We start from the raw sequence: 24,467 nt of genomic DNA, 5'->3' as shown, positions 1-24,467 counted from the left end.
AGGTTAACGTGAAATTTTGTACAAGCTCAATCTAGGAAATTGTCTTTGCACTGTTCACTCTTTTTGTTAACATAATGTACATGTTGAAATGGCTTTGGACCCTAGAGTATTTATAAGTAACTATAAAGGACCCAGAGAGCCTTGAAAATGGCAACAAACAAGTCTTTAGATATTTTATTAGACAATAATAACTATCATTAAAATACTTATATAATAATATTTTTTAAAACATAAATTATAACCAAACAAAATGTTTGAGTCGGATCATACCTAAATGAGCAGTGGAATTGGTTCATTAGCCTGAAAGTACAATGAAGGGTACTCAGAGGTTTTGTTATGGCCAAACTTAAATAATCTGCTGTGAGATGTAACATGAACTCTCTTTGTCCACTTTGTCAAATTGATTTAGAAATATATAATTGAATCTTATATCAAGCATTTGTTAATTGTCTGACTTCATATCAATAATGCATTCATTTATGACCTCTTTCAAGCTCTCCAGGTTGTATCAATGGATCTCCTTTATGCTTGCTATAATCGCTGTAATAACTTAAAGGATCTGACCTTTGTTTTTACCATGCTAGTCACGACAAAGCCAATACATCACCTGATTGCCTCTTACAAATATTTTAATGTACGTATGAATCATTATTCTCTCCTTTCTCATGCTTCACTTTGTGTCAAAGTCACAGATACATCACAGGAAATACATTTCTGCTGTGACAGACACAAAAAGAGCTCATTTTGATATTTTGTTTTGGGTAACAAATATAGAAAAGATCAGGAGGATCTTCTGAACAGTGATGTCTCCAATCTTTTCCCCTGTTTAAAGTGTGTTGCAGGCTCTTTCATTGCATGTTGTGCTTTTTATGTCACAGTGATCTCCTCCAGCAGATCAGCAGGGAAGTAGCCCAGCTTGCGTCCAGTGCTGACCTTCAAGTAGCCGCCTTTCTCGTCTCCTTTCTTCACCACAATCTGAAAACACAGAGTGACAACAGCAGATTAATTGATTCACCATGCACCAATTGTACTGTATGTGTTGATACTACAACCGTTGTAACAGTTATTTTGTCAGTAAAACATTAACAAGTTTAGCAAAACACACAAACACACTTAAACACATTAGTGCAGTTACCTGATCTTTCTTGAGTGTGATTTGTCCCATCTCTCTGTTCCCTACGAAGGAACGTAACACCTTAAAAACTCTTTCTGATGCACGCACTTTTATGAGGTAGTTGGTGGGGAAGTAGCCCGACTTGTCCCCCATCTTTCCCTGAAATAGAGAGTGAACAGACTTTGAGTTCATTCTCTACAGAAAAGGAGAATGAAAAAAGGGACACGACTGAAACTGGTTTACCATAAAACTGAAACAGCACATTTAAAGGGTTTAACCCTTGTGTAGTCCTCCTGGGTCAAAATTAACACTTTTATTTTGATGCTTTTTTCACGTTTTGCTTGCTTATTTCAACGTTTTTGGCACTATTTTTTTTCCATTACCACCAGTATCTTCACCACTAGAACTAACTCATTTACACTAGTTTTACACTTATTTTTTTCATTTATATGAAATGATACCTAATTTTTGTGTAAGAAAAAAGAAGCGATGATGAATGATTTGGACTAATGGTTAAGATCAGAGGAATGAAGGTAATGGATAATCACAGATATGTCAAAGTTTTAATACAACACTCACAATTCAATAAATGTAGAGATCTGATCCTTAATTTCACTTGTGAAGAGCGTTGTATGTAACTATCCATGTTATTTCTGGGCAATTCGGTTGAAAGAAACCCAAATTTCTGATATAGAAACTTTGAAAAGTCAAATTTGACCCGAGGAAAAATTAAATCTCTTCTCTGCTTCTCCTCATAGTCGTCAGATTCATCTACCAACCCTTACAGAGTTGGCTCAGGTTTGCCTCGGACCAGGTCTTAGTTATGCTGTTACAGTTTTAGACTGCTGGGGGACTTCCTTTGACACACAGAGCTCCTCTCTCTTTCCATCTGTACACTCATGCCCCAGAGATGCTTGTTACTAACTTAGCTCTGGGGAACTTATTCCCCGGTGTCTTTATGTTTCTCGCCTCACAGTTTTCCTTGGATTAGTATGGCACCTAAATCATGGTTGCAGCTTCTGCCGTGGTCCTGCTCGGCGCACTGCAGTGCCCTGCTACACCACGAACTACTAAAACCACTATTTCTAGTCATAGTCATCGTACCCCCAACCAGCACCGGCAGACAACCGCCCACCAAGAGCTTGCTGTCCGAGTTTTCTCTAAAATGAAGTTTTTCCTCGCCACTGTTGCACTAAATGCTTGCTCTTGGGGGAATTATTGGAATTGTTGGGTCTTTGTAAATTATAGAGTGTGGTCTAGACCTACTCTATCTGTAAAGTGTCTTGAGATAACTCTTATTATGATTTGATACTATAAATAAAATTAAATTGAAGTAAAAGAACTCACCCTCCACCACTCTTCATTGGAGTCATCCAGTACTGTGATACGATCACCAGGGCTAATACACACACGCACACGCACACACACACACACACACACACACACACACGCACACACACACGCACACACACACGCACACACGCACGCACGCACGCACGCACGCACGCAAGCACGCATGCACGCACGCACGCACGCATAATAAACATAAATGTCTTTTAACAATTACATTTGGATATAAAAAGTGTAGTGTAGTGAACATTGAGGTAGGTTTAATTGAATAAAAAATGCTTTATACTGCACGTAGTATGGCTTCTGCATGTTGGGAAATATTTGCATCTTTCAAACGTACTGGAAGTCAAGATCGTCTTTCTCTATGGCCTTGAAGCGGTAGAGAGCCAGGTAATAGTGGGTCTGGGAGAATGTACCTTTACTCTGTTGACAAAACAGCACAGATGCTACTGCATATGACAACTGACGTATAACAAACACATGTACTGTATTAAAGCTGGTGGATAGAAGCAATACTTTTAGTAGCTGCTTGAGAGTACAACTGAACATTTTTTCTTACTTTGTCATCTGCTTTGTCTCCTCCTTTCTCCTTCTTATCATCAGGCTTCCCTGTAAGAACATCAGAGTAATCAACACATTTCTTGCTTATGTTTTATATCCACTTATGTTATCTTCACTATTTTGGGTACGTAACATCCTTGTTGAATTTGGGACATTTTTATGTTTTTTTTGCACTTTAAAGAAAATACATTTTGTGAAGTTTTTAAAATGTTTATGAATTCCATGAAAAATGTGCAAACATTGTTATTCCTATAACCACAACTAGTGTAGTCAGAGAACTTCTAACAATCATATTTTCTTTGTACCTTCTCCTCCCTCCTCGTTCTCTTTGGGTCGTTGGTTTTCCTCTTCTTCTTCCTCCATCATCACCATCAGCTAGGGGGAAAACATTGTTAATCAGAACCGTACACAAATGTCATATTTTATATTCTTTCTAAACAATATATATCTGCTTTAATACCGTTATGGTATGGTATTCATGCTTCACCAATTTCCTCTACTGGTGTGAGGCAAATTTAATGAATGACTTAAAAACATTATCTGAGGATTTTAGGCTTTGCCGTTTGATAACAACTTTATTGTACACTCACATTTTTCTTGTCATTTTCATTCTTTTTGCGCTCCTTATTTGCCATGATGACACCGACACGCAGGGTGTCGAAGACTGGGTCATTCCGGTTCGGGTTGTCTGGTTGCAGACAGAGTAGTTAGCCAGAAAATTTAATTATAGTACTGCTAATTAGATTATACACTTTATCACAAATAGGCTGTACTCTTTCACGAACAATAAATCTATAGATAAAAAAGTTAAGAAACCTAGATATACATGAGGCATATTGTCATTCAGTGGACTCACTTGGATCTGGTATATCACTGCTGTACAGCGGGGAGCTGTAGGCCCGTCTGAAGCCAGGTGGCTACAGGAAACAAATAGAGCAAATCAAGTTTCACTATTTCCAGCTACTTTAGTTATGAATATATGACTCACCAAGGGTAAAGTCATGGGAATCTGCATACATTTTAGTGTTCTACTGTACTATTGTCTAGATCAGAGATTTTCAACAGGGGGTACGGGACCCCTAGGGGATCCTCAGAGTTGCTGCAGGGGGAACACCAAATTACTGTTAGATAGTTAAAAAAACAAACAAACATATATATGTATATGTCTGAAAATATACATTACCATGAATCCAACATATTATTTTGTATAGATAAATCTTTTTTTTTAAATTTACACAACATTTATGAGAGGCTTACTAGCCTATAGGTAGATAATAGTAGCCATAACGTAGCCATAAGGTAGCCAGCCACAGATACAGGTAAGCTTAAGGATTCACTGTGCCACATGTTCACATTAAAATATGATGTATAAATATATGAATATTTTTTAATAATTATTAATTATTAATAATAATTATTATTTTAATAGCTTAGTAATGTATGCACCATAAAAAGGTTTGTGTAAAGGCCTTAGGCCGCCTCACACGTTGTTGTAGGCTCAGATTAATTTGCAACTCATACATATATAGAAATGGTAAGAGGTCCCTGCTCCATCTCTTTATCAGCTGAGGGAGCCATGGCCTAAAAACATTGAAGACCCCTGGTCTGGATACAGTACATTGTTGTTTTATATAGAACATGAGAGCAGAAGGACCAGGACTCACAATTTTGCCAAAGCACTTCTGGAACTCGACATAGGACTGACATGAGTGGTGGATGTTGGTCTTGCAGTTTTTACACCTCAGAGCAAACTTGTTGTTCACTGAAAAATGAACAGCAACCGAAATTTAAAATTATATGTAGAAAACATGTATACTATATATACACAATTTATATATATACATACACACATATATAAGAAAGTATGATTTCAAATACATACAGACTATCATGCGAGCACAGACGTCACAGAACTTGGGTTTTTTGCAGTAGTGGTCCTTGAACTTGTGGGGTTTGTCGTTGATTCGGACAACAGGAGGAGGAGGTTCTGGTTCCTTCTCCTCCACCTCCACCTCCTCGTCATATATGAAATAGACCTGGACACACAAAGGACATATCTCAGTCATTTAATAAACACAATACAAGGGCAAAGTGTTTATGATTCCAGGGAAGCATTGCCTGCAAGGGGAAAGAATTTGATTAAAACTGGACAGTGATTAAGAGTCAAAGTTGTTTTCTTCTATAAAAATGGTTGGTTTAAAAAATAATGTACCCACCAAAACAAATGACCAGTCCAGAGTCAGTATTATTTCTGTGGAAAAGTCTGTTCTGAAGAGGACTGCCATTGAATTGTGCATCTTTTTTTAAAGTGACTTATATTGGATTTAACCATAACTGCGGTGAAGTATTCTAAGGATGTGCACTCACACTCACAGTCACTTATGTTATGTGATATTTAACAAGATTTGCTTCATCTTTTACTTTTTTGTGTCTTCTAACAGTAGTCGTCCCTCACAGATCAGCCAGCAGCGTTACTTTATCCCACAGGGGATAAAAGACAGAAACACTTAAGCCAAGGCTCATTTTTTTCCGGTGACGCTGCACTGCGTTCCTGTTGCAGCTGGTGACTATTTTAAACCAACCCGGGAATGGTACTGCTAACAGTGGGGGGGTTGACATGGTCCTGTCACTCACTGTGTCTCCGTCCTCTCTAACTACGTTGTCAGGAGCTGGAGGGTTGTCATGGAAATCCACAGAGTTTTTGTCTTCCTCCCTGACACACACACACACACACACACACACAAAGAAAAAAATACGAAGCCATGAGCCATCAAATCATGAATGCTGCTACATTCATTACCTTCATGTGAAAAGTTTGGCTCTCTACGTGTTAACTTTTTTTCTCGGTTTTTAAACATGTAACACTTAAACAGGACATGTGAACATAAAAATAGCCAAAGATGGGGTTAGAAGGTTTTCACAGTACAATCTCATAGAGTGACCTAATGTAACCGACATGCTTTGTGCCGATATCAAATTGCCATTCCACCTCAAAATAGTTGAGTGTTATTTATTATTATTTCTGGCACATTTTCTCAAATGAACATGGAGCTTCTTTATCATTATTGTTTAGGAGGGGTTTGTGCTGCATGCGTGTTTTTGTGGTGAAGAGGTGCAGGCAGGTAAAGTAGAGCAAGCAATATATTCATATTGTAGAGGTAATTGGACTGATTTCAGGAAATACTCACTGGTCCATGATGTTTGGTGGATGTCAGTACTGCCCCACCTACAAAGATAAATACATATTTATTACTTTTTTCTAAAGCAAATAATTGTGAAGAGTTTTGCAAAAAGTAATGCAGATTAATGATAGGAATACATGGCTAAAGATGATCTTATCTTAGATGTTTTTGAAGCAGTTTAAAATGTTTTAGTAGGTTGTGTACTCTATTTGCCCTAGTGGGGGAAAAAATGGAAAAAAACAAGCAATTTATTAAAGAACTAAACGTCTGTCTTGTTTCTCTTTAACCTCAAATACAGTGCTTTTTTTTAACTATGTCAACTGTATGGCATGGTTGGTAAAATCAACACGTACCACAAGCCATATGTGCATATTTAAAATGTTCATATGGACACAACTGAATGAAGTAAGATTTAATTAGCATTTATAATTGTCATGTATAAATGTTGGCCTTCACATGGCACCCAGTGTTTTATCTTTATCTTGTATCTTCTATAAGAGGATAATGATTTAAAAAAAAAATACACAGTGGAATTATACGTGTTGTTTGTTATGTGGAAACTAGATTAGCACAAACAGTTGTTTGAAACACAGCTCACACAGATATACATAAATAGATATATTCTTTTTTTATAGATATATTCTTGTGTCTGTATTACCAAAAAAGTTTAATGTATACACTCGCAGACACACAAACTGTGAGTGTACTTGTCTGCTTGACCCAAACTATTCTAGGGTTGTGAAATTCAATCTCATCACAGCTAAATTTGGGTGCCTCTGTCAGTCAGGACAAGAAGAGCAAAATTCTCGAAAGTATGACAGCAGTAAAAATCTGTCTTTGTGATTTGGCAAAACGTTCTTAATACTGCATTTATTCACCTATAGTATTTCACAGCTTTATTTTACTGCATTACTGATATTAAATGATATAAACTGATGTACATGCTTTTGTCGTGCAAATATATTTTGTAATGGGATAACTCAAAACTTCAAACTGAACATACCTTTTGTCAAAATTCACGCGGCTCAGAGAAGAAATGACAACATTCAGAGTGTGGGTTAATCTGTCTTTGGGTGAGTCCTTTACCTGCTGCCGATGACTGGAGAGCTGGACGACCAGTGGGTCTGAGTCTGACAAACCAGCCGAACAACTTGTCTCCTCACTTCAGGCGCCCTGAATTATGTGTCAACACTCGCACAGTCTGGGCCTTTTCTCTATTCCCTCTGTAGCATCTTTCGGTGATTTCCAAAAGGATTTTAGGCTGGGGTGTGATGCATATGTCTGTATACTTACATACTTATCTATGCTTTTGTGTGTGTGTTTGTATGTGTGTTTGTGTGCGTGCTAGGCTGAGCACTCATGTGTCAAGCTGACTGTTTGCAACAGCTGTGGACCTCAGAGTGACCACCGATGACGAGGGGAAATCAGATACCTTCTCTCCCTCTGTCTTCATGCTGCTCATGGTCCTTGTCCTTTTATCCCTTGGAGACCAAGAACAATACACAAACCTGTGTGTCACCTTTTATTATTAAACATTTTAGCTGATAGTTCACATCACTTTTCACAGCAGATAACAGGACAGTTGATTAAGTCACAGGGACCCTGATGGTGGAGGTTTTCAGAGGTGGGTCATGGGGTCTCAAAAACCATGCTCATGTTTGGAGCATGAAAGTGCACCGCAAATGTGTGTTTTGATGGTTCACCTGAAAATAAAAGGTTTGTCCTGGTGGAGGTGCTATAGGTAACATCAGGTCACCAAACTCAGGGCCAGAATAACCATCTCGGGGTAAACTTGAGCTGTGGGCCTCTGACCACCCCCTTTCCCCACTTCCTGTGCAGTGTATATGTATTAGCCTACATTTTGGTAACTTATAAGGCACAAATATATATTTGGAACTAACACCATGCAAGCCTGAAACTGAATAAATAAAGGCTACTTTTTAACTCATAATCTTGAGGGCCCCACTACAAGAGTAATGATTCAGATGTCACCATAAAGCCTTCATCATTTCAGTTTATATTGTGCTTTAATGGTGCATACAGTATTACCAAACTAATTCGTAATTAATCTAATTACCACACACTAATTACCATGTGGTGAACCTGGAGCCTTTGGGCCCCCTGAGGGTCTGGGGCCCCAGGGCAGTTACCTGCTTTATTAGGTTGCTTATTTCCATCTTTACTACAATCAGTGTATGCTTTCTGAAATATGTTAATCACAGACAACACCAAACACACAAACAAGGCAATAACTTTACTGCCTTGACAGACATTTCTATATTGCATCACTATAAGAAGGTAGTCTATGCATGGAAGGATTATTTAGAGCAAACAGAGAATGAAAGGGCCCTCTGAGCAGGAGTAGGCATATAGAGCCTAATGTGATATACATTAATACATTGTACACATTGAAATAGGCCTACATTTTTAACTAACATTTAATGTCTGTATCTTGATAAACGATAGCTATGTTATCTGGGCTACAATTCAGCGTAGACAGGTGTTCATTAGTCCATTATTGTGAACTGCAGACATGTACCACGGGCCTATTATTATTCTCATTATCATGTCCTCTATCAAGGAGCTCCGCACTGATGTCTGTCTGGAACACTACAAAGGTCCCGTTGCATGTCGGGTACAATACTCCCTGAGCGCTGAATGCGCATGCCCGACAGAAAACTCCATTATTTTTTTGCTCGGAATCTGTAAGAAAAAAAAAAAAAAAAAAAACAGTGGGAAACTGTGAATTTGGGATTACATGGATCGCTATGGTTGTCGGAATACATCTGAATGCTAGACGGTTTAGGAGAGCAGAGACCAAAGCAACGGCCGGATAACTGTGCACCGGGAGCGGGACATCCTTCAGTCTTGTTGGGACACTCCACAATCAAGTAAATTCAGCCAGTTAGCTCTGCTAGCCTAGCTGATAGCGTTAGCCCCGAGATACCAGGCGCAGTAAAATGAAGCGTTATTGCCCTTTGTTTTTAAATCGGAATGGCAGACGTTGCATAAACGCTGTGAGCTGATTGACCGCACCAATACGCGTTTTGAATGATGGAATTGTTCTTTTTACAGTTAATTATTAATGTATCGGCCGTTTTCAAAACATTATCTGGCTAGTCCGTTAGCTTGACAGCTAACTCTTGATTCTCCCGCGAGCCAGAAAAGCGAGTATCCAAAACTTGGCCAACACAGAGAGCTTGACGCGCAGAGACAGGTTCATAGGTCCTGCTAACGTTACCAATGTTGGCGAACGGCTGTCAATAAGTAAGTGCAATCTGGTGATCAAATTCATGGAGGTTTTCTGCGAAGCAGTATTGCGTCTGGCTCGTTTCTTGTAACCGTAGCTAAGAAGCAAGACTTTTACATCGGATTGTTTTGTGCGCCTGACAGCTGTCACGACAACATAGTACAAAGTAGGGTAGCTTGCTAGCTTAGCTGTTAGCCTAGCTGCTAGCCTGCCGTTATCAGTCGTTTAAGTTGGTGAGAGTGCTGCACACTGCAGATATGTTGACTTAATCTCAACTACGACTTCCATCAAGATTGTATTTCAAGTTCTTTTCATGTTGCAAGCACGTTAGCTTGTATGTTGTTTGTTGGAAAGGCAGCTGCTTATATTTTAGCTAAACATCCAGTAAACCACGGGCCTATCCAAACACACCCTCCCACTTCAAAGTAGCCGCAGCTTGCTCTGAAGTTGTATTCTTTTTGAGAGTAATGGAAGAGTAATGCATCTGATGTAATCATTTTTGGAAATACGCTTGGAACACATTAACTGCAGGAAATGGTTTGTTACATGAATAATTTACCCTGGTTGTCCCTGTCAGATTACATAATCCACCTCCACCTTTCTTTGCAGGCTCTCCATCTTCATCCAAGACCCTACTCTGATGTAAACTCAACAAATACATCTGCAGGAGTTATCATCTTATTTGAGGATTTGCTTCAAAGTTGTGGAAAGTCCAGGTGTTTGGGCATCAAGTCAGATTTTACTGGCAGTCTGTGTGCTTCTAACCTACCAGCATGTACATTGGACAGTGGATACCCTAGCCAAAACAGATCCTGGCTTCTCAAAGATGACAAGGTATGCTAAATGTGCTTCATTTATTCTATTTTATATTACTTAACCTTGACAGCAAACCAAAACGTTTTTCTTTTTGTCTTGGCCACACCCAGTGGTGATATGTTTATGTTTTTACATTAATTAGACGCTGGAATTGTAGGGAGCACACACAAATGAGTAAAGTAAATGTTGAGCACTTTGACAGACCTTTTTGGGCACATAAAGGACAGCTAAAAAGTACACTTTCAGTAATTGACTTTAAAAACGTGCAATCCATTTAATTGGCAGCCCTTATTGTATAGCGTTCTTCATAAAAATTAGGCTGATGTCATCATGGTGCCAAGGTTACATTTTGTAATATTTGATGTATGACGTTGACATTTGGTGTTGTGTAATCAGATGGATGTGGCCTACACAATTGGCATGCAGGTTAAAAAACACTGATATCCCAAAGACTTCACCACAGAGACATTCCTTCATCTATTTTATGCATGCATGTGTTTACTTATTTAGTGACTCACAGAGAGGCACAACAAACCACATACAACTACATGCATACGTACATTTTTAAAAGAATTCAGCTCGATTGTGAGCCTTTGCTGATTTTGGGCCGTACAAAAAAACTCAACTTGACTGTTTTAAAGCTCTGGTAAGCTGGCATTCCAAAATATATTGAACTGTGATACAGACTATACATTTACAATAGTAAATTCAGTTTTGAATACTACTGATGCTGTAGTATGCCTTTAAACAAGTGTAACTTAATTTTATGGGATTAAAGAAAGCTGTATCAACACTTTGCTGCTATTCCAAGGTGCTGGCAGGCCGCAGCTACAAAATGATGGGAGGCACTGAGACTGTCAGTGGGGACAAGGATGGGGTCCACACCACTGCAATACACGTCCCCATCGGCTGGCAGAGGAGAGTGGAGGGCGGGCAGGTGATCTATGTCAGGTGCGTTGGTTCAGTTGAACAGCTAGCATATGCAGACTTATTGCTGATGTTTATTAATCTTTGGAGAAAAGATTTTAATGTGAAGGTATAAAAATTTAACGTGACGCGCCAGATGGTTTGTTAACAGAACCATCTGAGAAGCCGTGATTGGAAACTGTTTGGGAAAGGGCAGGCGCTTTCAAAAAATACCTGCCAAGTGATTGGATGAACCATCTGTCTATCACGTTCGCCATTGTTGTTTTGAACAAACAGTGGCAGCCGTCACACACACCTAAACCACGGCCGTAGCTGCCAGTAACTCCTCACAGGGTGCTGATTGGTTCGGTCCGCTGCTCTGCGGACACAAACATATTACTTGAAGCCTGACAAGATGGATTTTCGTGTGATATGTGTTCCTGCGATTCTCGCATGATCTCGTGATTTTGCGAGAATCCAGCTGCTGTGCAAGGTAAATATGAAAGTATACATGCATGAATGTGTGTATCATTTGTTCTGAAGAAATAGGAATGCTGGCTTTGCCAACATATTTGGAGGGATATTACCGGCAAAGAAGACTGTGGCTTCTGTGGGTTTGTTTGAGAAATTTGCATGCAAGATGCAGTATTTTTTTTCTTTCTAATAAAGACTTTCATTTCCCTTATTTTCCTTGGCTGGCTCAGATCGGAATAGTTTAATTCAATTTGATTTAATACACATTTTTCATTGAACAGTGGTTTGGATCTTGCTCAAAATGAAAGTGTGTGAAATATGAAATTGCTTAGGGCCCCTAACCATCTGAAGAAAGTCAGGTTTTTTTTCAAGCCAGTCAAATGAAGAGAAGCTTGATTGTATAGTGTGTGTGTGAGTGTGATAGATAGATAGATAGATAGATAGATAGATAGATAGATAGATCTACACATACATACAAAATATGTGTGTATGTATATGTCACTAAAGTTGGGTCAAGCCAAAAAGATTTAAAAGCAGGACATGGAGACAGGGGGCTGTGACTGCATTCAAATATTTATGGATGCTGATTGTTTGGGAGTTGCATTACATACTGTATGTCTGATTATGCCTGTGTGCTGGTCACAGCGCTCTCTCTCTCTCTCTCTCTCTCTCTCAATTCAATTTGCTTTATTGGCATGAACAAAGAAAACATGTTGTTGCCAAAGCAGTTTACAGAAAATACATATATAGTACATATTAAATAAATACACTAATCACATATTGTCACATATTCTATACACATATATGCACTGATAGTTATACAACATACTACATTACAAAGCAATTACATAACACAATGTAATACTTAACAGTTTTGTACAATATAATGACTGTACAATCCTAAACCAATGTGTAATGTTGGGATCTTATAGTAGTGAGTCCCTCAGGTTGTGGCAGGCAGATACATATTTAGCTGCCAGTGGGGTTCTCTCTCTCTCTCTCTCTCTCTCTCTCTCTCTCTCTCTCTCTCTCTCTCTCTCTCTCTCTCTGTGTGTGTGTGTGTTCGGTCCGTCCCTCCCTGTGCTATGCGGCTATATGTGAAGTTTACGCGCCCGGTGTGTTTTCACTGTTAAACCCTACATCTTTCAGTTTCTATACGTAGCCTTGTAGGAGTGCCTGAATTGTTCAAATCTCCATAAGATTTCATTCATGAGATCTTTAGGTATGTTCAACTTTGCAACTTAGAACTTTGATGGGCTTTAAACATATGTGTTCATATTTTTTCAGTGTGCTTTGAGTTTTCTGTTACAGTTTGTCTCTGTCTTCTGTCTATAGTCCCAGTGGTACTGCCCTATCATCTCTGGACGAGGTCAAGACCTATCTGTTGACTGATGGCACCTGCAAATGTGGTCTTGAGTGTCCACTCATCATCCATAAGGTAAAGCCGGTCTATACGTTTTAAATTTGTTTGTCTGTCTGCCTGGGCAATAAAGACAAAATACACCCATTATAGGGTTTTAAGATTTAGTAACTCTGTGACATTGTACACATATTTTAACAGCATGGCCATGATCTTATAATTTCTTAAAACCTTTTTTTCACACACTGAGGATATCAATGCATGCTGTTTTGATATTGCTATCGACAACACGACTTAAACTAGCTTCTAATAACAGACATGTTTGCATAGAGAAATTGTAAAATGTGTTAAATTAATATAACTTTTCACTAACTCCACAACTGTGTGGAATCATGGCTAACCTTTTCATCATAAAAATGTGAGTGCAGAGAGTCTGCAATAAGCAATGATCCTTGTGGGACTATGCCTATTATGAGTGTAAAATACCCAACTAGTTTTGATGAAATGTTATGCAAAGAGTCCTATCTAAATTCTGTCCGATCCTCCTTTATCTGGTATCAGGTTTTCAACTTCACTGTGGGAGTGAAGGTGGAGCAGCACATCCAGCCATTAGGCAAAGCAGAGCAAGACATGACCAAACTGTGTAACCACCGCAGGAAAGTGGTGGCGATGGCTGCTCTGTGTCGGAGTATGCAGGCCTCACAGCTGCCCTTTGCCAACCTTCATCATCCAGGTACATTTTGAAGCACTGAGACATGCTACTCTTGTACCTGTGTACTATCAAACAGTGTGTAAAAATATATACATAATACATAAAAAAGCTATTAAAATAGCTTTTCTATACTCATTTCTACAGATTCACTTAATGGATGCTGATCAGCATCATTATTAATTTGTAAGGTTTCTCTAGTTTATGTGTGTTAGATTATAACAAAAAACACCACATGTTTATATTGATTTGAGTGTGCTGTGTGTGCAGTACTCACCTCATGTAAGAGGGCTGCAATTGGACTATGATCTTGCAGGTTCCCCAGGACCCAACACAAATTTACTCTGTGTGGGAGCGCTTTGTCAGTATAATCATCATTGTGGGATGAAGTAGAGATGGAATTTAATTTATGAAAGTCTGAGAGGCTTTTATTATTGGGCTTAACCACACATGTACTGTAAATACATTGTCCTCCAGTAAACCACATGCTTCCCCTCCCATTTCCTTTCTCTTTCTGACGTCTTCCGTTTTACCATTTGGTTTGTGTCTGTTTATATAGGAATCTACATTAGTTATCAGAGAAACTGACATGATCGATGTCCATGTTTAGATGGACTTTTATTGATTTTACTTAAAGCAGTAGGAACTGAAACAGCTAAATTTCTTATTTCCCTGTGGTAAGGGCCCGACAGATGTTTAATAGAAAAACATTTTTATGGTATGTGATCAGAATCACCACAGGAGTGGGCAGGAGTAGGATTTTTTCCAATTACCTCAATCATCAAAATCAAACCTCCAAATTCTCCTCCTGAGCGCTTGGATATGGCAGAAGTTTAATTTTCAGTATTCAGTTCATAGACTGTATGCAATACCGTTTTATGAAAGTGACTTCCCCTTAACCCATTGTGTTTGTGTGGTGTGTTGTGTGTCTTTCAGAGATGAGCAGTGGAGTGGACAGCCGCAATTCAAAGCGAGTACTTGTTGAGCGGGAAGAAGAGGACCATGGCATTTACCATCCCAAACTCCATCTGGCCCCAGCTCGACTCCAAAGCAACATCCACATAAACCCCTGTGCCAGCCCCAAATCCTCCTACCACTTTATTTACCCTTACAATGGTTCCTCCCCTGTCCTTCACACAAGCACACACTCTCACCACCCCCTCGATGCTTTGAGAAGACTTCCCCATCCTTCTCCTATTCTTGTCTCCTCCTCCTCCTCCACCTCCTCATTCCCAGCGTACAGCGTTGCCCAGAGGTCACCCCGCACCCCCACACCTCAAGGTCAAAGAACACCCAAAACCCCCGAGACTCCAGGTTCTCCTCGGCACGGGCCCCTCTCTTCACCTCCTCCCTCTTCCCCTATGGCCATGGGTGGTGGAGGAAGAGGAGCACAGACTCACGCTCATCATCCTCATGGTGTCATTGTGGGAGGCTCCCCCCTCTCTCGCTCTCCCTCTCCCTCTGTCAATAACATGAACTGTGCGTCTCCTCACCAGCGGTCCCGCCACCCGTCAGCTTCTCCTTCCACTCTCTCTGATCATGGAGGAGGCTCAGCAGCAGGAGGTGGACTGATGGGAAGTAACTTGCCTCAGAGGAGGAAATCCACCTCTTCCTCTCCACACTCCCCTCTCCATGGCTCCCCAAATCCCAGCCCCCACTTTCCCAAGTACAAGCTGGAAGACATCTTGGAGCAGTTTAAGAACTCAGGCAACAGCAGCACTAATAACCACCACCTCCTAATCCCTACTAACCCCTCCTTACTGACCAACCAAAGCAGTAGCAACCCTAATGCTCTCTCCTCGAAGCCCTTAAAGAGTGCCATGAGTCCAATTCTTAGCACAGGACCACCAGGTTTTGGGTTGAACTCCGCAGGGACTTCTAGTTTACCTCTGGGGCCATTTCTGAACCACCACCACAGCCATCAGGTCAAGCTGCCACACCCAGCTTCTTTCCCTGCAAGTAGCCTTCTCTCTGCAGCTGCCAAAGCTCAGCTGGCTAACCAGATAACCCAGGGCCCGAGCTCAAATGTGGCCAGCCACCCCGTGAGCTTGCCCTCTTCTCTGGAGGTCTCGAAAGAGGCACAGCAGCAACAGTCATCAAAGGTAACAAACAGCACTTTACATAACAGTCACCCTCCCTCCTCCAACGCTTCTACTAGGCCTCCCCATCCTTCCCTTGCAGCAGCCTCCTCTGTTCTTTTTCCTCCATCCCACTCTCTGGCCCAGTCCCTGGCTTCCTCCTTGCCCCACCTGCCTCCCACAGCAGAGCGCAGTGCGTCGCACAGAAAGAGGCAGCGGCGATCTCCCACAGTGCTCAGCATGCTAAGAGACACCCAGCAGCTGACTAATGGACCGCGTAAAACCCCACCAGGAGACGCCGTTTCTGCTACAGTTATCAACCTATCCTCCTCATCCCCTTCGTTCCCCTCCTCCTCGCACTCCTCCTCTACCTCAGCTGTGCAGAACCAGAATGCTGCCATGTTAGAAAACCATCATCCTCTCATCCCCGGGCAGATGCCAAGGCTCCCTGCTCCCCGACAGATGGCACACCTTTCCAGGCCTCCGAGACAAACAGAGGCTCTGGATTTCACTACAGGCCCGACACATTCACCTCTTGGCTTGGACCCTCCAACCCAGCCTCTGTCTGCTCTGTTACACCTGCTCAGTGTGCAGAACGCACAGGCCTCAGCATTGAACTCTGCGTCAGCTCAGCCAGGATCTGTGTCTATTGAAGGAGGTGGACACACTAATAAACAGAGCCCCAGACGGTCACCCTCTTCTCCCGCCCCTCACTCTAACGTCAGGCACCCACAGACTCGGTCCCCGTGCCGAACCAGTAACACTAATCTTTTACCCTCGGTGCTACAGCCGCTTTCTCCTCCCCCCACTTCCTCTCATTTCAGATCAGTGCAGTCTCAATCACGTCCTCAGTCTACTAAATCAAGTCCTCTACAGAGACATTCTCCTTCTACACTGCTGCCCAACTCAAATTTAGCTTTACACAACAGCATCAGCCCATCGCAGCATACGTTCCCCACTCCCTCAGACAAGCATCAACTGACTGAAAATCACATTCCTACAATAGACTCGGTTTCCCAAGCACCATTGCGGGAAGCCTCACCGCAGGCAATGGAGATTAGTAGTATTAGCATACCTACATCGGTGGACTTGAGTCATTCTCAAGGCAGTGTTTCTATGGCGATATCCAGCTCCCCGAAGCCTCTTGACCTTAGCAACCATGTCCTGGCCCTTCTCGCAGCATCATCCACTGTACCCCAGGGGGAGGGCAGCTCCTCCGATCGTACCACTGATGTTGTGATGTCTTCCCAAGAAAATCCAACAGCAGGTGAAAATATTTTTCAGTCTGAAGTGTGTTTTTTAGTCTGGAAGATAAAACCTTAACTTTGAATGCATATTAACGTAATCTTTACAATATACTGAAATTGTACCTATGTAGACATCGAGATATATGAACTGTGTGCAGTCATGAGCTATACCTTTTTTTTAAATCAGGCTTTAACGGATGATTATATTTCTTAGAATGGTTCAGGGCAAAGGGTACAAATGTTTTCTCATGGTTGCACCCTTTATGAATGTTGCTCTGAATCAGTGTGATTGCACATGTGTATTGATGTGTTATTGCTAGCTTGTAAATGTAGTGCTGTTTTTTTCAGCAATCTATCTGCGCTCAATGCTGTACCAGTAACAACCACCACAGTTAAATTCTGTGTAAAACACTGCATACCACCCAGCTCAAGACCCCTTGTATACAATTTGTTTACTGATTTATAAGTCAGCCTGAGCAGATGTAAATGACTTATGTGTCCCATAGGGCCAGAGGAGCCTAGATGTGTGGACCCGAAGATCTCCATAGCGACCAAACCTCCAGCAGACACGAGCCCCGGGCCCGATTTCTCCTCTCGTCTCGTGGACAATCACAGTCCTCATACACCTTCAGCTGTTGGCGACTCAACGTCTCCCTTACCTCTGGCAGAGGCCTTTCCCTTCATGAACCAAGAGCAGCTGCTTCAGCTGCTGTCATCCACAGGAGGTCTACCATCCCTCCTGGACCCTACAGTCCTGGCTTCATTGCCACTAGGGGGGCTGTGGCTGGGAGGGCAACATGCGCAGATACCCCCTGCCAATGCACAACCACCACAGACTCTTGCAGAGCAGCAGTTACTGATGCAACAACAAGAGACACAGCAGCAAAACCAGGATCAACAACAGAAGCACCAACAGATAAACAACAATTCTCTGTTTCCCTTGTTGCCCTTGTTGAGTGGTGCCCAAGGGGAGCTGCCTCTGAGCCTTTTGGGCCTACTAAACCCGCTCCCACCCCCCGCCTCAACCCCTACATCAGGACAGGAAGCTGATTTAGGCCTAACAGAAAAACCTAGCCTTCAGGCTCTGCTTATGGCCTCCTTGTTGCTCGGGCATCAGCAGACACCTTTGTTACCTCTATCTGGGCTGGGTCAGTTGAGCCAGGTCAGCTTGGAAGTTCCTCTCCAGCAGCCACAACACATCCCCACCACATTGGAGGGTCTCACCCTGGATAAGACCTCTGGCCTCCTGGATCCATCAACCCTATCAGGCGCGGGGCTCTTGGAGGTTGCCCAGAGCCTTCTCCCCATTCCTCCAGGAGCTGAGGGCTCTATCCAAGCGCTCCAGTCTCTGCTCCTTCCTGCCTCTCTTCCTCCTTCCCACGCAGCCTTCCTGCCCCTCAGCCCTGCCTTGCTCACTGCTGCCCTGAGCTCTGCCGAACTCCACCCATCTCCCCACACCCAATTAGCTTCTGCACAGCAAACCCAACATACCCAACCTCAGGTAGGCTCCCCTATCTCCTATAGCTATTTCCTCTGAGCTCCTCCTTGTTTCCCTAGGAAAAACCTGAGCTCATTTCCTTAACTGCTCCATTGTTTCCCCTGTGTTAGTTGCTTATTTTCTTTAAAACCATAAACTGTTTTCCTTTTTAAAAGATGTTTTTTGTTTTTTCTTCTAAATGAGTTTTTAAATGATCTCCTCAAACTATTATGGAAATTCTTTTATTAGGAATAACCCCTTGAGATGTAGCATCTCGTTTTCGAGGGGGTCCTACATAGTTTAGTTTAACTACATAGTTTGTTTTGGGTTGGTTACAGCCTGTATATCTTAATGTAATTTAGATGTTAATGCACATGTTTTGGAAACAGTTTTATTTTTTGCATTTGAGTCTTGTCTTTCTGTATTTCTTAAACCCCATCTTTTCCTTTTTTTATCACTCTTCGTAAGGACTTTGCCTAAAACTCTAACTCAATTCACTTTATTGTCATTTCCCTTACTTACTTGGATATTCAGAAGAAATGAAAAGTTGTTTCTCATCAGTGGTAATTAATAAAAACAAAAATAAATACTTATAAGTTAAAGTAAGTTATATTTAAAAACTAATAAAAGAGCTATAAAAAACAAACCTACACACAAACAGAGTAATCACTCCATAAAAATAGAGTGCAGTATAAAGTGCAGTTCAGTGGTAACTAAGTTCAGTAACTGAGCTTCACTTCTGTCCTCTACTGTCCTCTACTCTCCAGGTACCCACTGATGCTGGTGTTGACACCCTCATCCCCCTGTCTCTTCAAGGCAAGGACAACCCCATCCTCCAACAGTTACTGCCTACTTTGCTTAACTCTGCTGTATTAGGTGAGTCAGTGGCCACTTTGTGTAACACTTCTTTCTAAAGATTAAACTCTGTATGTTAGAATACATTAAATTATACCAGCAAAAACAACCAATTGTTCTCAGTATTAAAACTTTAAACATTGCTGGCATTATGTAGCAGAAAGCCATTATATCAGCGCATCTATGAAATGTGTCTTTGCAGGAGATCTTTCTGGCATCACAGGCCTCCACAACTTGTTGGGGATTGGAGCAGGTTCCATCCTCCTACCCCCAGTCCAGACCTCTGCTTTGGGCATGCCTCTGCTGCAGGGTCCTGATGGAGCTATCAACTTGCTCAACAACATACAGGTAGATAACTGGCATGTAGCTTAGTGGATAAAACATTCAGCTTAGTGGATAAAACATTCAGGTAACATTCAGCGGCAGGCTGTATCAGCTGTCTCTAAAAGACATGTTTATCTTGAAACAAAATTACAAGTAGTTATGTCTCACGTTGAATTGGTTTACCCTCTTGTGGACGTAATGCACAAAAATAGATATTCAAATATATTCAAACGTGTGCTTTTTGCACATTATTCAAACTATTCATTCAAACTAAACTATTCATATTTTTGACAGTCCTAATGACAGGAAATGTGTAAAGTTTGCTTTTGGATGATTTTGCCTCCAGTGAAAAAACTCATTGTTTTGATAGTTATCTTTGATAGTTATTGATTGCCACAACTTTTTCTCCCTTTTTTTCCTCCAGCTAAACCTTGCACCACCCTCAGAAGGAGAGAAGCCAATGACATTGCAGGAAGCACAAAGCCCTGCCCCACAGGAAGACATTCCAGCCTGTCAGATGGCTCCCGAAGTGGTTCCCAGTCCTGTTCCAGCTCCTGTTTTAGCGCCTGCCCAAGAACACACCCCACCCCAGCAGCGGGTATCTGAGGGCAGGTCTGTCATTGATCCTTACACCTCTTTCATGGACACGATTTATACCTCCTTCCTTCAAGTCAGTGCTAAAGAGCAGGAAGGCAGGGCCCACATGGGGCCATCTGACCCCACTTCACCCTTCTGTGCCTTACCACCGGTTTCTTTCCCTGTGGAACACCATACCCCTGTCCCAACTCTGCCCCAGGCAAGTGCCCCAGTCTCCCTCAGCCCACGTCGGGCCTGTTCCCTCCGCAATCCATGCTTATCTCGACTCAGCTTGGAGGCAGCAGCCCATTCCCCAGCCCAGGGGACACCCAAACCCACTGAGGATGGGTCTACGTCACCCTTACAAAGGAAACCGGTTATGGTAGAGGGCCATACCCACCCAGAGCCTCCTTTACCATCCATATACTTGGAGGAGGCTAAGACAGACTGTACTGGGCCTGCTGCGGCTGTGTGCCCCTATGTGGAGGCAGGAGTAGATAGGCAGGGGCATCTTCCCCACGTGGGGTACCTCAGTCCCAGGGATGGATGCAGTGGGAGGACCAACGAGGAGACAGCTGGGACATTGCTGCACACCGAACAGGGAAGGGTGAGTGCCTGGGTCTCCTGTTTCCTTTAAATGTATAAACAAAATTTAATGTTAACAAAGTGGGACTGCATAATTATCCTGCTGAGACACCAGAATTGAATATGGTATGGCCCAAAGACTGTAAAAAGAGGAATGTACCACTGATAACTGTAGATGATTTCATTATTGTTGTGATTTCTGATTTTACCTCCAAAGGATCAAGCCGGAGCAGCTGGTGGAGCCAGAAGAGGAAGGAAAAGGAAACAAACGTGAGTTGTCTTGTTAACCGTTAATGTGTCAGACATGCTCTAGACAGGGAATCGCCTGGATGAATCAATTTCCAGTAAAAGTTGTTCCAGCCTCAAGACCTTGCACTGTAATGAATCCATGCATTAGACATGCCTTTTCTGAACTTTTCATAGCGACTGTTCTATCGTGTTTATTTGGTTGTATTGTGCTGTATTGAGTATTCATTTGTTTCTTGCTTTGTGTATCAGGCTACAGAATGTGTTAGAGGATTTCAGAGACATGGATGCTACAACACTAGAGGAAACCAAGGCTACGGTAAGACCCAGCTCCCCCTCAGTGACTCAAATATCTATAGGTTTCATTATTAGCAGCACTGATTGTCCTCATTACCTCTCACTAGTATTATCAAACTGTTTTGAGTCAGACAAGCCACCTTTCCCCCCCCAGTTTTTAACAATTTAACACAGTTACTGTTACTTTCCAAAAGCTTGGATTTTTTGTGCCATGCTAGCACCTGATCCTCTTGCACCTCCAGAAGGTTCACATTTGGGATTTTGAGTGAAATGTCTTGACAACAATTGAATGGATTATTATGAAATGTGGTACATACATTCATGTTCACCTTCATGATGAATCATCAGGTCAAAATTTGAATTTATTCAGTACTGTTTTATGACCAAATGCCTGCAAAACGTTTCATCAGCCTCAGCTTTACTTAGTTTGCTAATTAGCACTAAAAACAAGCATCAGCGTGTTAGCATTGTTATAGTGAGCATGTTAGCATGCTGACATTGGCATTTAGAGTACCACAAGCTACAAATTAACTCATTTTCATATCAACAAATGGCCGCTTTGCCATTTCCTTTATATGATCACTTTATTTAAACTAACTGTGAATTAAAGTGTTTTACTTAGCTTGTCCAAAGTGTGCAGAAACACCACAGCAATTCCAGCATAGCACAAACCAATTTAAAAGAATGTCAGAGAATCTTTTCAAAAGAAAAAGAATTGAGCAAAACTCAGCATTTGAGAAAACAATTTCACCCCAACGTCCGATTAGTTGTGTTGTTTTAGGAGCTTCATCAGCAGTTGTTGATGTTCAATTTAAAAAAAATTTTTTTTAGGACTTCTAAAAGAGGAGGGGTCAAAGTTTATTCTTGATTTTTCGAAACAGCAGGTGAGAAAACCAAACACAAACTTTTAAATGGGCCTTGTGGTGAGATTGTTATCTCAACTGCTGCTTCCAAGCTCACAAAAGGCAGGGTGCTAAAAACAGAAGAGGCTAGAATCAGACATCGGAAGTTTAAAGGCGCAGTATTCTGTCTCTGACGCTGCACTCTTAATACCCTGTGAAGGGTTTGCTAAAGAAGAGAAAGCTTTTTGTTCCATGCTGGGAATAATTGTGCAGTTCTGACTGCGGTGGTACAGTCACTCCACCACTGGGGGGCTGGAGGGAGATGAGGCCAATGTGACTGTAGTTTCTCTCTCTCTGTCTTGCTCCAGACAGCACTGCTGAAGCCTGAGAGGTCAGTCCGCGGCAGGAGGCGACGAGGCGCCAGGTCCCAGAGGCAGTAAATGGTGGAGGGAGTTGTAAGTCTGAGCTCTTCACAAATCAAAAGGTGGCCAGATGCTGCCCCCCCCAACCCCCCCAAATCTCTCCACCATCTTCACCACTGTTTAGACCTTTCTTTCTTTTTTATTCAACTGCACTAATATTATGTCGTTGTCATGTCAACCATTGTTATGGCAACCACTATGAAAAAAAAAATAGGAGAGAGATCTAGTCTGAAATGTTAATTTATAAAAAGTGGGAGAAAAAACTTGAGACATTTTGTGGATACTTTTTTCACTTCTCTTAGGTCTAGTTCACAAAATAATGGTTGCTTGACATTGTGATCAGATATCTGTTAATTATGGTTGGTGTTAGAATGAGAGCACTGTTTTCTTCTCATCAGTGTATAACTGAGTCAGGATGAAACCCAACTACTTGACTGTGCTCTCTGTTGAAAGTGTGGATGTGTGTGTCTTTTTATGTGTCTGAGTGCATGTTGGACAACAGTGCTATTGCTGAGCCCCTCACTGTCCGACCGTTAGTAGAATTTATTTTCATTCTAGTAAACGAGACCCTGTCTGTTTGTAAGATAAAGGGTTCTTTGCAGAGACACAGTGGTTGTGTAAAAAAAAAAAAAAAAGGTTTTTGAAGGGTTTTCAGAAGGTGCTGTAAGAGAATATAAGAAGGAACAGACTTGAGCTTTTTTTCTTTCACAGTGTAAAATATATTTTATATGGGACAAGCCAAGGAAATTATGTTGTTCACTGTATCAGGTTTCATGAATCACTTTACATCGACCTCTGGCCACACAGAAAACACCGTTTTATCATTCTTCATGTCCTGTGAGATGTTCCTTAATGGTTTGTACATCACTATTAATTTAATGCAAAACAATTACAAAAAATGAAGTTCTTTTGGACACCCACTCTGAAACGTGTCATAACACATTAGGATGAAGTAAACCTGACAACATCCAGTTTTTATCGTTTTGAAAGGTCCACAACAAATGTGGTACTATTCAGAAAAACCGTAAGCATCATTTGTCACATTTTGGCAACCCACTTACTGTCATTTGTTGCTCTGAAGAATTACATGTAGCTGTGGTGTGTTGGAGACTATTTAATATCTGACACCCACCAAAACTTTCACTGCCCAGATATGAGATAAATGTCTGGAAAAGGTATTGCATTTTGAAATGGAATATTTGCCGGAATCCTGAGTATATACCAAGTACAGTACAGTATGTCCTTTCATTGGTTGAACAAAATGGCTGGAAACCTAAAACACAGGGAGCGATGACGTCTTACTGTACGTGGATCTGTTGTGTCCGTGTGTTACTGTGGATTTGGAGTAATATCTTCCCTCTGTCTCCTCACTGTTTGAGCTCTCCTCCACACACTGCCCTGCCCCAAGAGTACTGGCATCTCTTGCTGTATTTAAAAAAAATAAAATAAAAAAAAAATAAAATAAAGAAAAGTGAAAAAGAAAGCAAATTATGCAATTTCTACACTTAGAGATTTGTACATATGTACAGTTAATGTGTTTTATTTTGATTTTATATTGTTAGAGAAAGAGACAAGAGAGAAAACAATGAATTGTGAATTTTTCTGGGAATTGTAATTAAGTATTTTTCTCATTCTACCCCTTGCTTTCAATACTTATGTTTAAAAAGACGATTAAATTGTGGACCGTAGCTTTCTTTTTTATATGGGAGTCTTTTTTTATTTAATATTAAACTATTTACAGAAAATGTACCTTGTGTTGAGTTCTCTTCTGAAAAGGATGTAAGAAACTTTGTGAT

At 41.3% G+C, this 24,467-nt stretch overlaps 2 protein-coding genes across 4 annotated transcripts; one reads left to right on the top strand and one right to left on the bottom strand.

The window, feature by feature from the left end:
- Positions 1–608: 608 nt before the first annotated feature.
- Positions 609–7,587, bottom strand: stac3 (SH3 and cysteine rich domain 3). 2 transcript variants are annotated; one of them, XM_028583124.1, is made up of 13 exons: positions 7,294–7,587; positions 6,214–6,251; positions 5,660–5,738; positions 4,908–5,061; positions 4,690–4,787; positions 3,882–3,942; positions 3,616–3,713; positions 3,331–3,400; positions 3,024–3,073; positions 2,805–2,887; positions 2,462–2,513; positions 1,136–1,273; positions 609–975 (listed from the first exon to the last, which is right to left on the bottom strand). In XM_028583124.1, the coding sequence occupies exons 2-13, from the start codon at positions 6,219–6,221 to the stop codon at positions 868–870; spliced, it is 999 nt and encodes a 332-aa protein (XP_028438925.1). In that variant the 5' UTR covers positions 6,222–6,251; positions 7,294–7,587; the 3' UTR covers positions 609–867. The 2 variants fall into 2 exon arrangements, with proteins under 2 accessions (XP_028438925.1, XP_028438927.1); XM_028583126.1 differs by having other exon boundaries at positions 7,211–7,296.
- Positions 7,588–8,869: 1,282 nt separating this feature from the next.
- Positions 8,870–24,359, top strand: mbd6 (methyl-CpG binding domain protein 6). 2 transcript variants are annotated; one of them, XM_028582976.1, is made up of 13 exons: positions 8,870–9,098; positions 10,067–10,291; positions 11,085–11,224; positions 12,989–13,091; positions 13,575–13,746; positions 14,659–17,067; positions 17,554–18,548; positions 19,292–19,400; positions 19,582–19,727; positions 20,128–20,886; positions 21,082–21,134; positions 21,363–21,429; positions 22,618–24,359. In XM_028582976.1, exons 3-13 carry the CDS (start codon positions 11,109–11,111, stop codon positions 22,687–22,689), a joined length of 5,001 nt encoding a protein of 1,666 aa, XP_028438777.1. In that variant the 5' UTR covers positions 8,870–9,098; positions 10,067–10,291; positions 11,085–11,108; the 3' UTR covers positions 22,690–24,359. The 2 variants fall into 2 exon arrangements, with proteins under 2 accessions (XP_028438777.1, XP_028438778.1); XM_028582977.1 differs by lacking the exon at positions 8,870–9,098 and adding an exon at positions 9,120–9,474.
- Positions 24,360–24,467: the final 108 nt, after the last annotated feature.

Source organism: Perca flavescens, chromosome 7 (assembly GCF_004354835.1).
Source record: "Perca flavescens isolate YP-PL-M2 chromosome 7, PFLA_1.0, whole genome shotgun sequence".
NCBI classification, from domain to species: domain Eukaryota; kingdom Metazoa; phylum Chordata; class Actinopteri; order Perciformes; family Percidae; genus Perca; species Perca flavescens.
Note: the sequence above shows the minus strand (reverse complement) of the source record. Positions and strands in the feature narration are given on the sequence as shown.

Excerpts from the sequence above, each read along its gene's own strand:
- stac3 (XM_028583124.1), bottom strand. Across the intron at positions 5,062-5,659 it reads TTAGAGAGGACGGAGACACA|GTCTATTTCATATATGACGA; the intron begins GTGAGTGACAGG and ends TTGTGTGTCCAG. Across the intron at positions 2,514-2,804 it reads AAAGACGATCTTGACTTCCA|CCCTGGTGATCGTATCACAG; the intron begins GTACGTTTGAAA and ends TGTGTGTATTAG.
- mbd6 (XM_028582976.1), top strand. The coding sequence starts at position 11,109 with ATGATGGGAGGCACTGAGACTGTCAGTGGGGACAAGGATGGGGTCCAC. Across the intron at positions 20,887-21,081 it reads TGCACACCGAACAGGGAAGG|GATCAAGCCGGAGCAGCTGG; the intron begins GTGAGTGCCTGG and ends TTACCTCCAAAG. Across the intron at positions 21,135-21,362 it reads GGAAGGAAAAGGAAACAAAC|GCTACAGAATGTGTTAGAGG; the intron begins GTGAGTTGTCTT and ends TTTGTGTATCAG.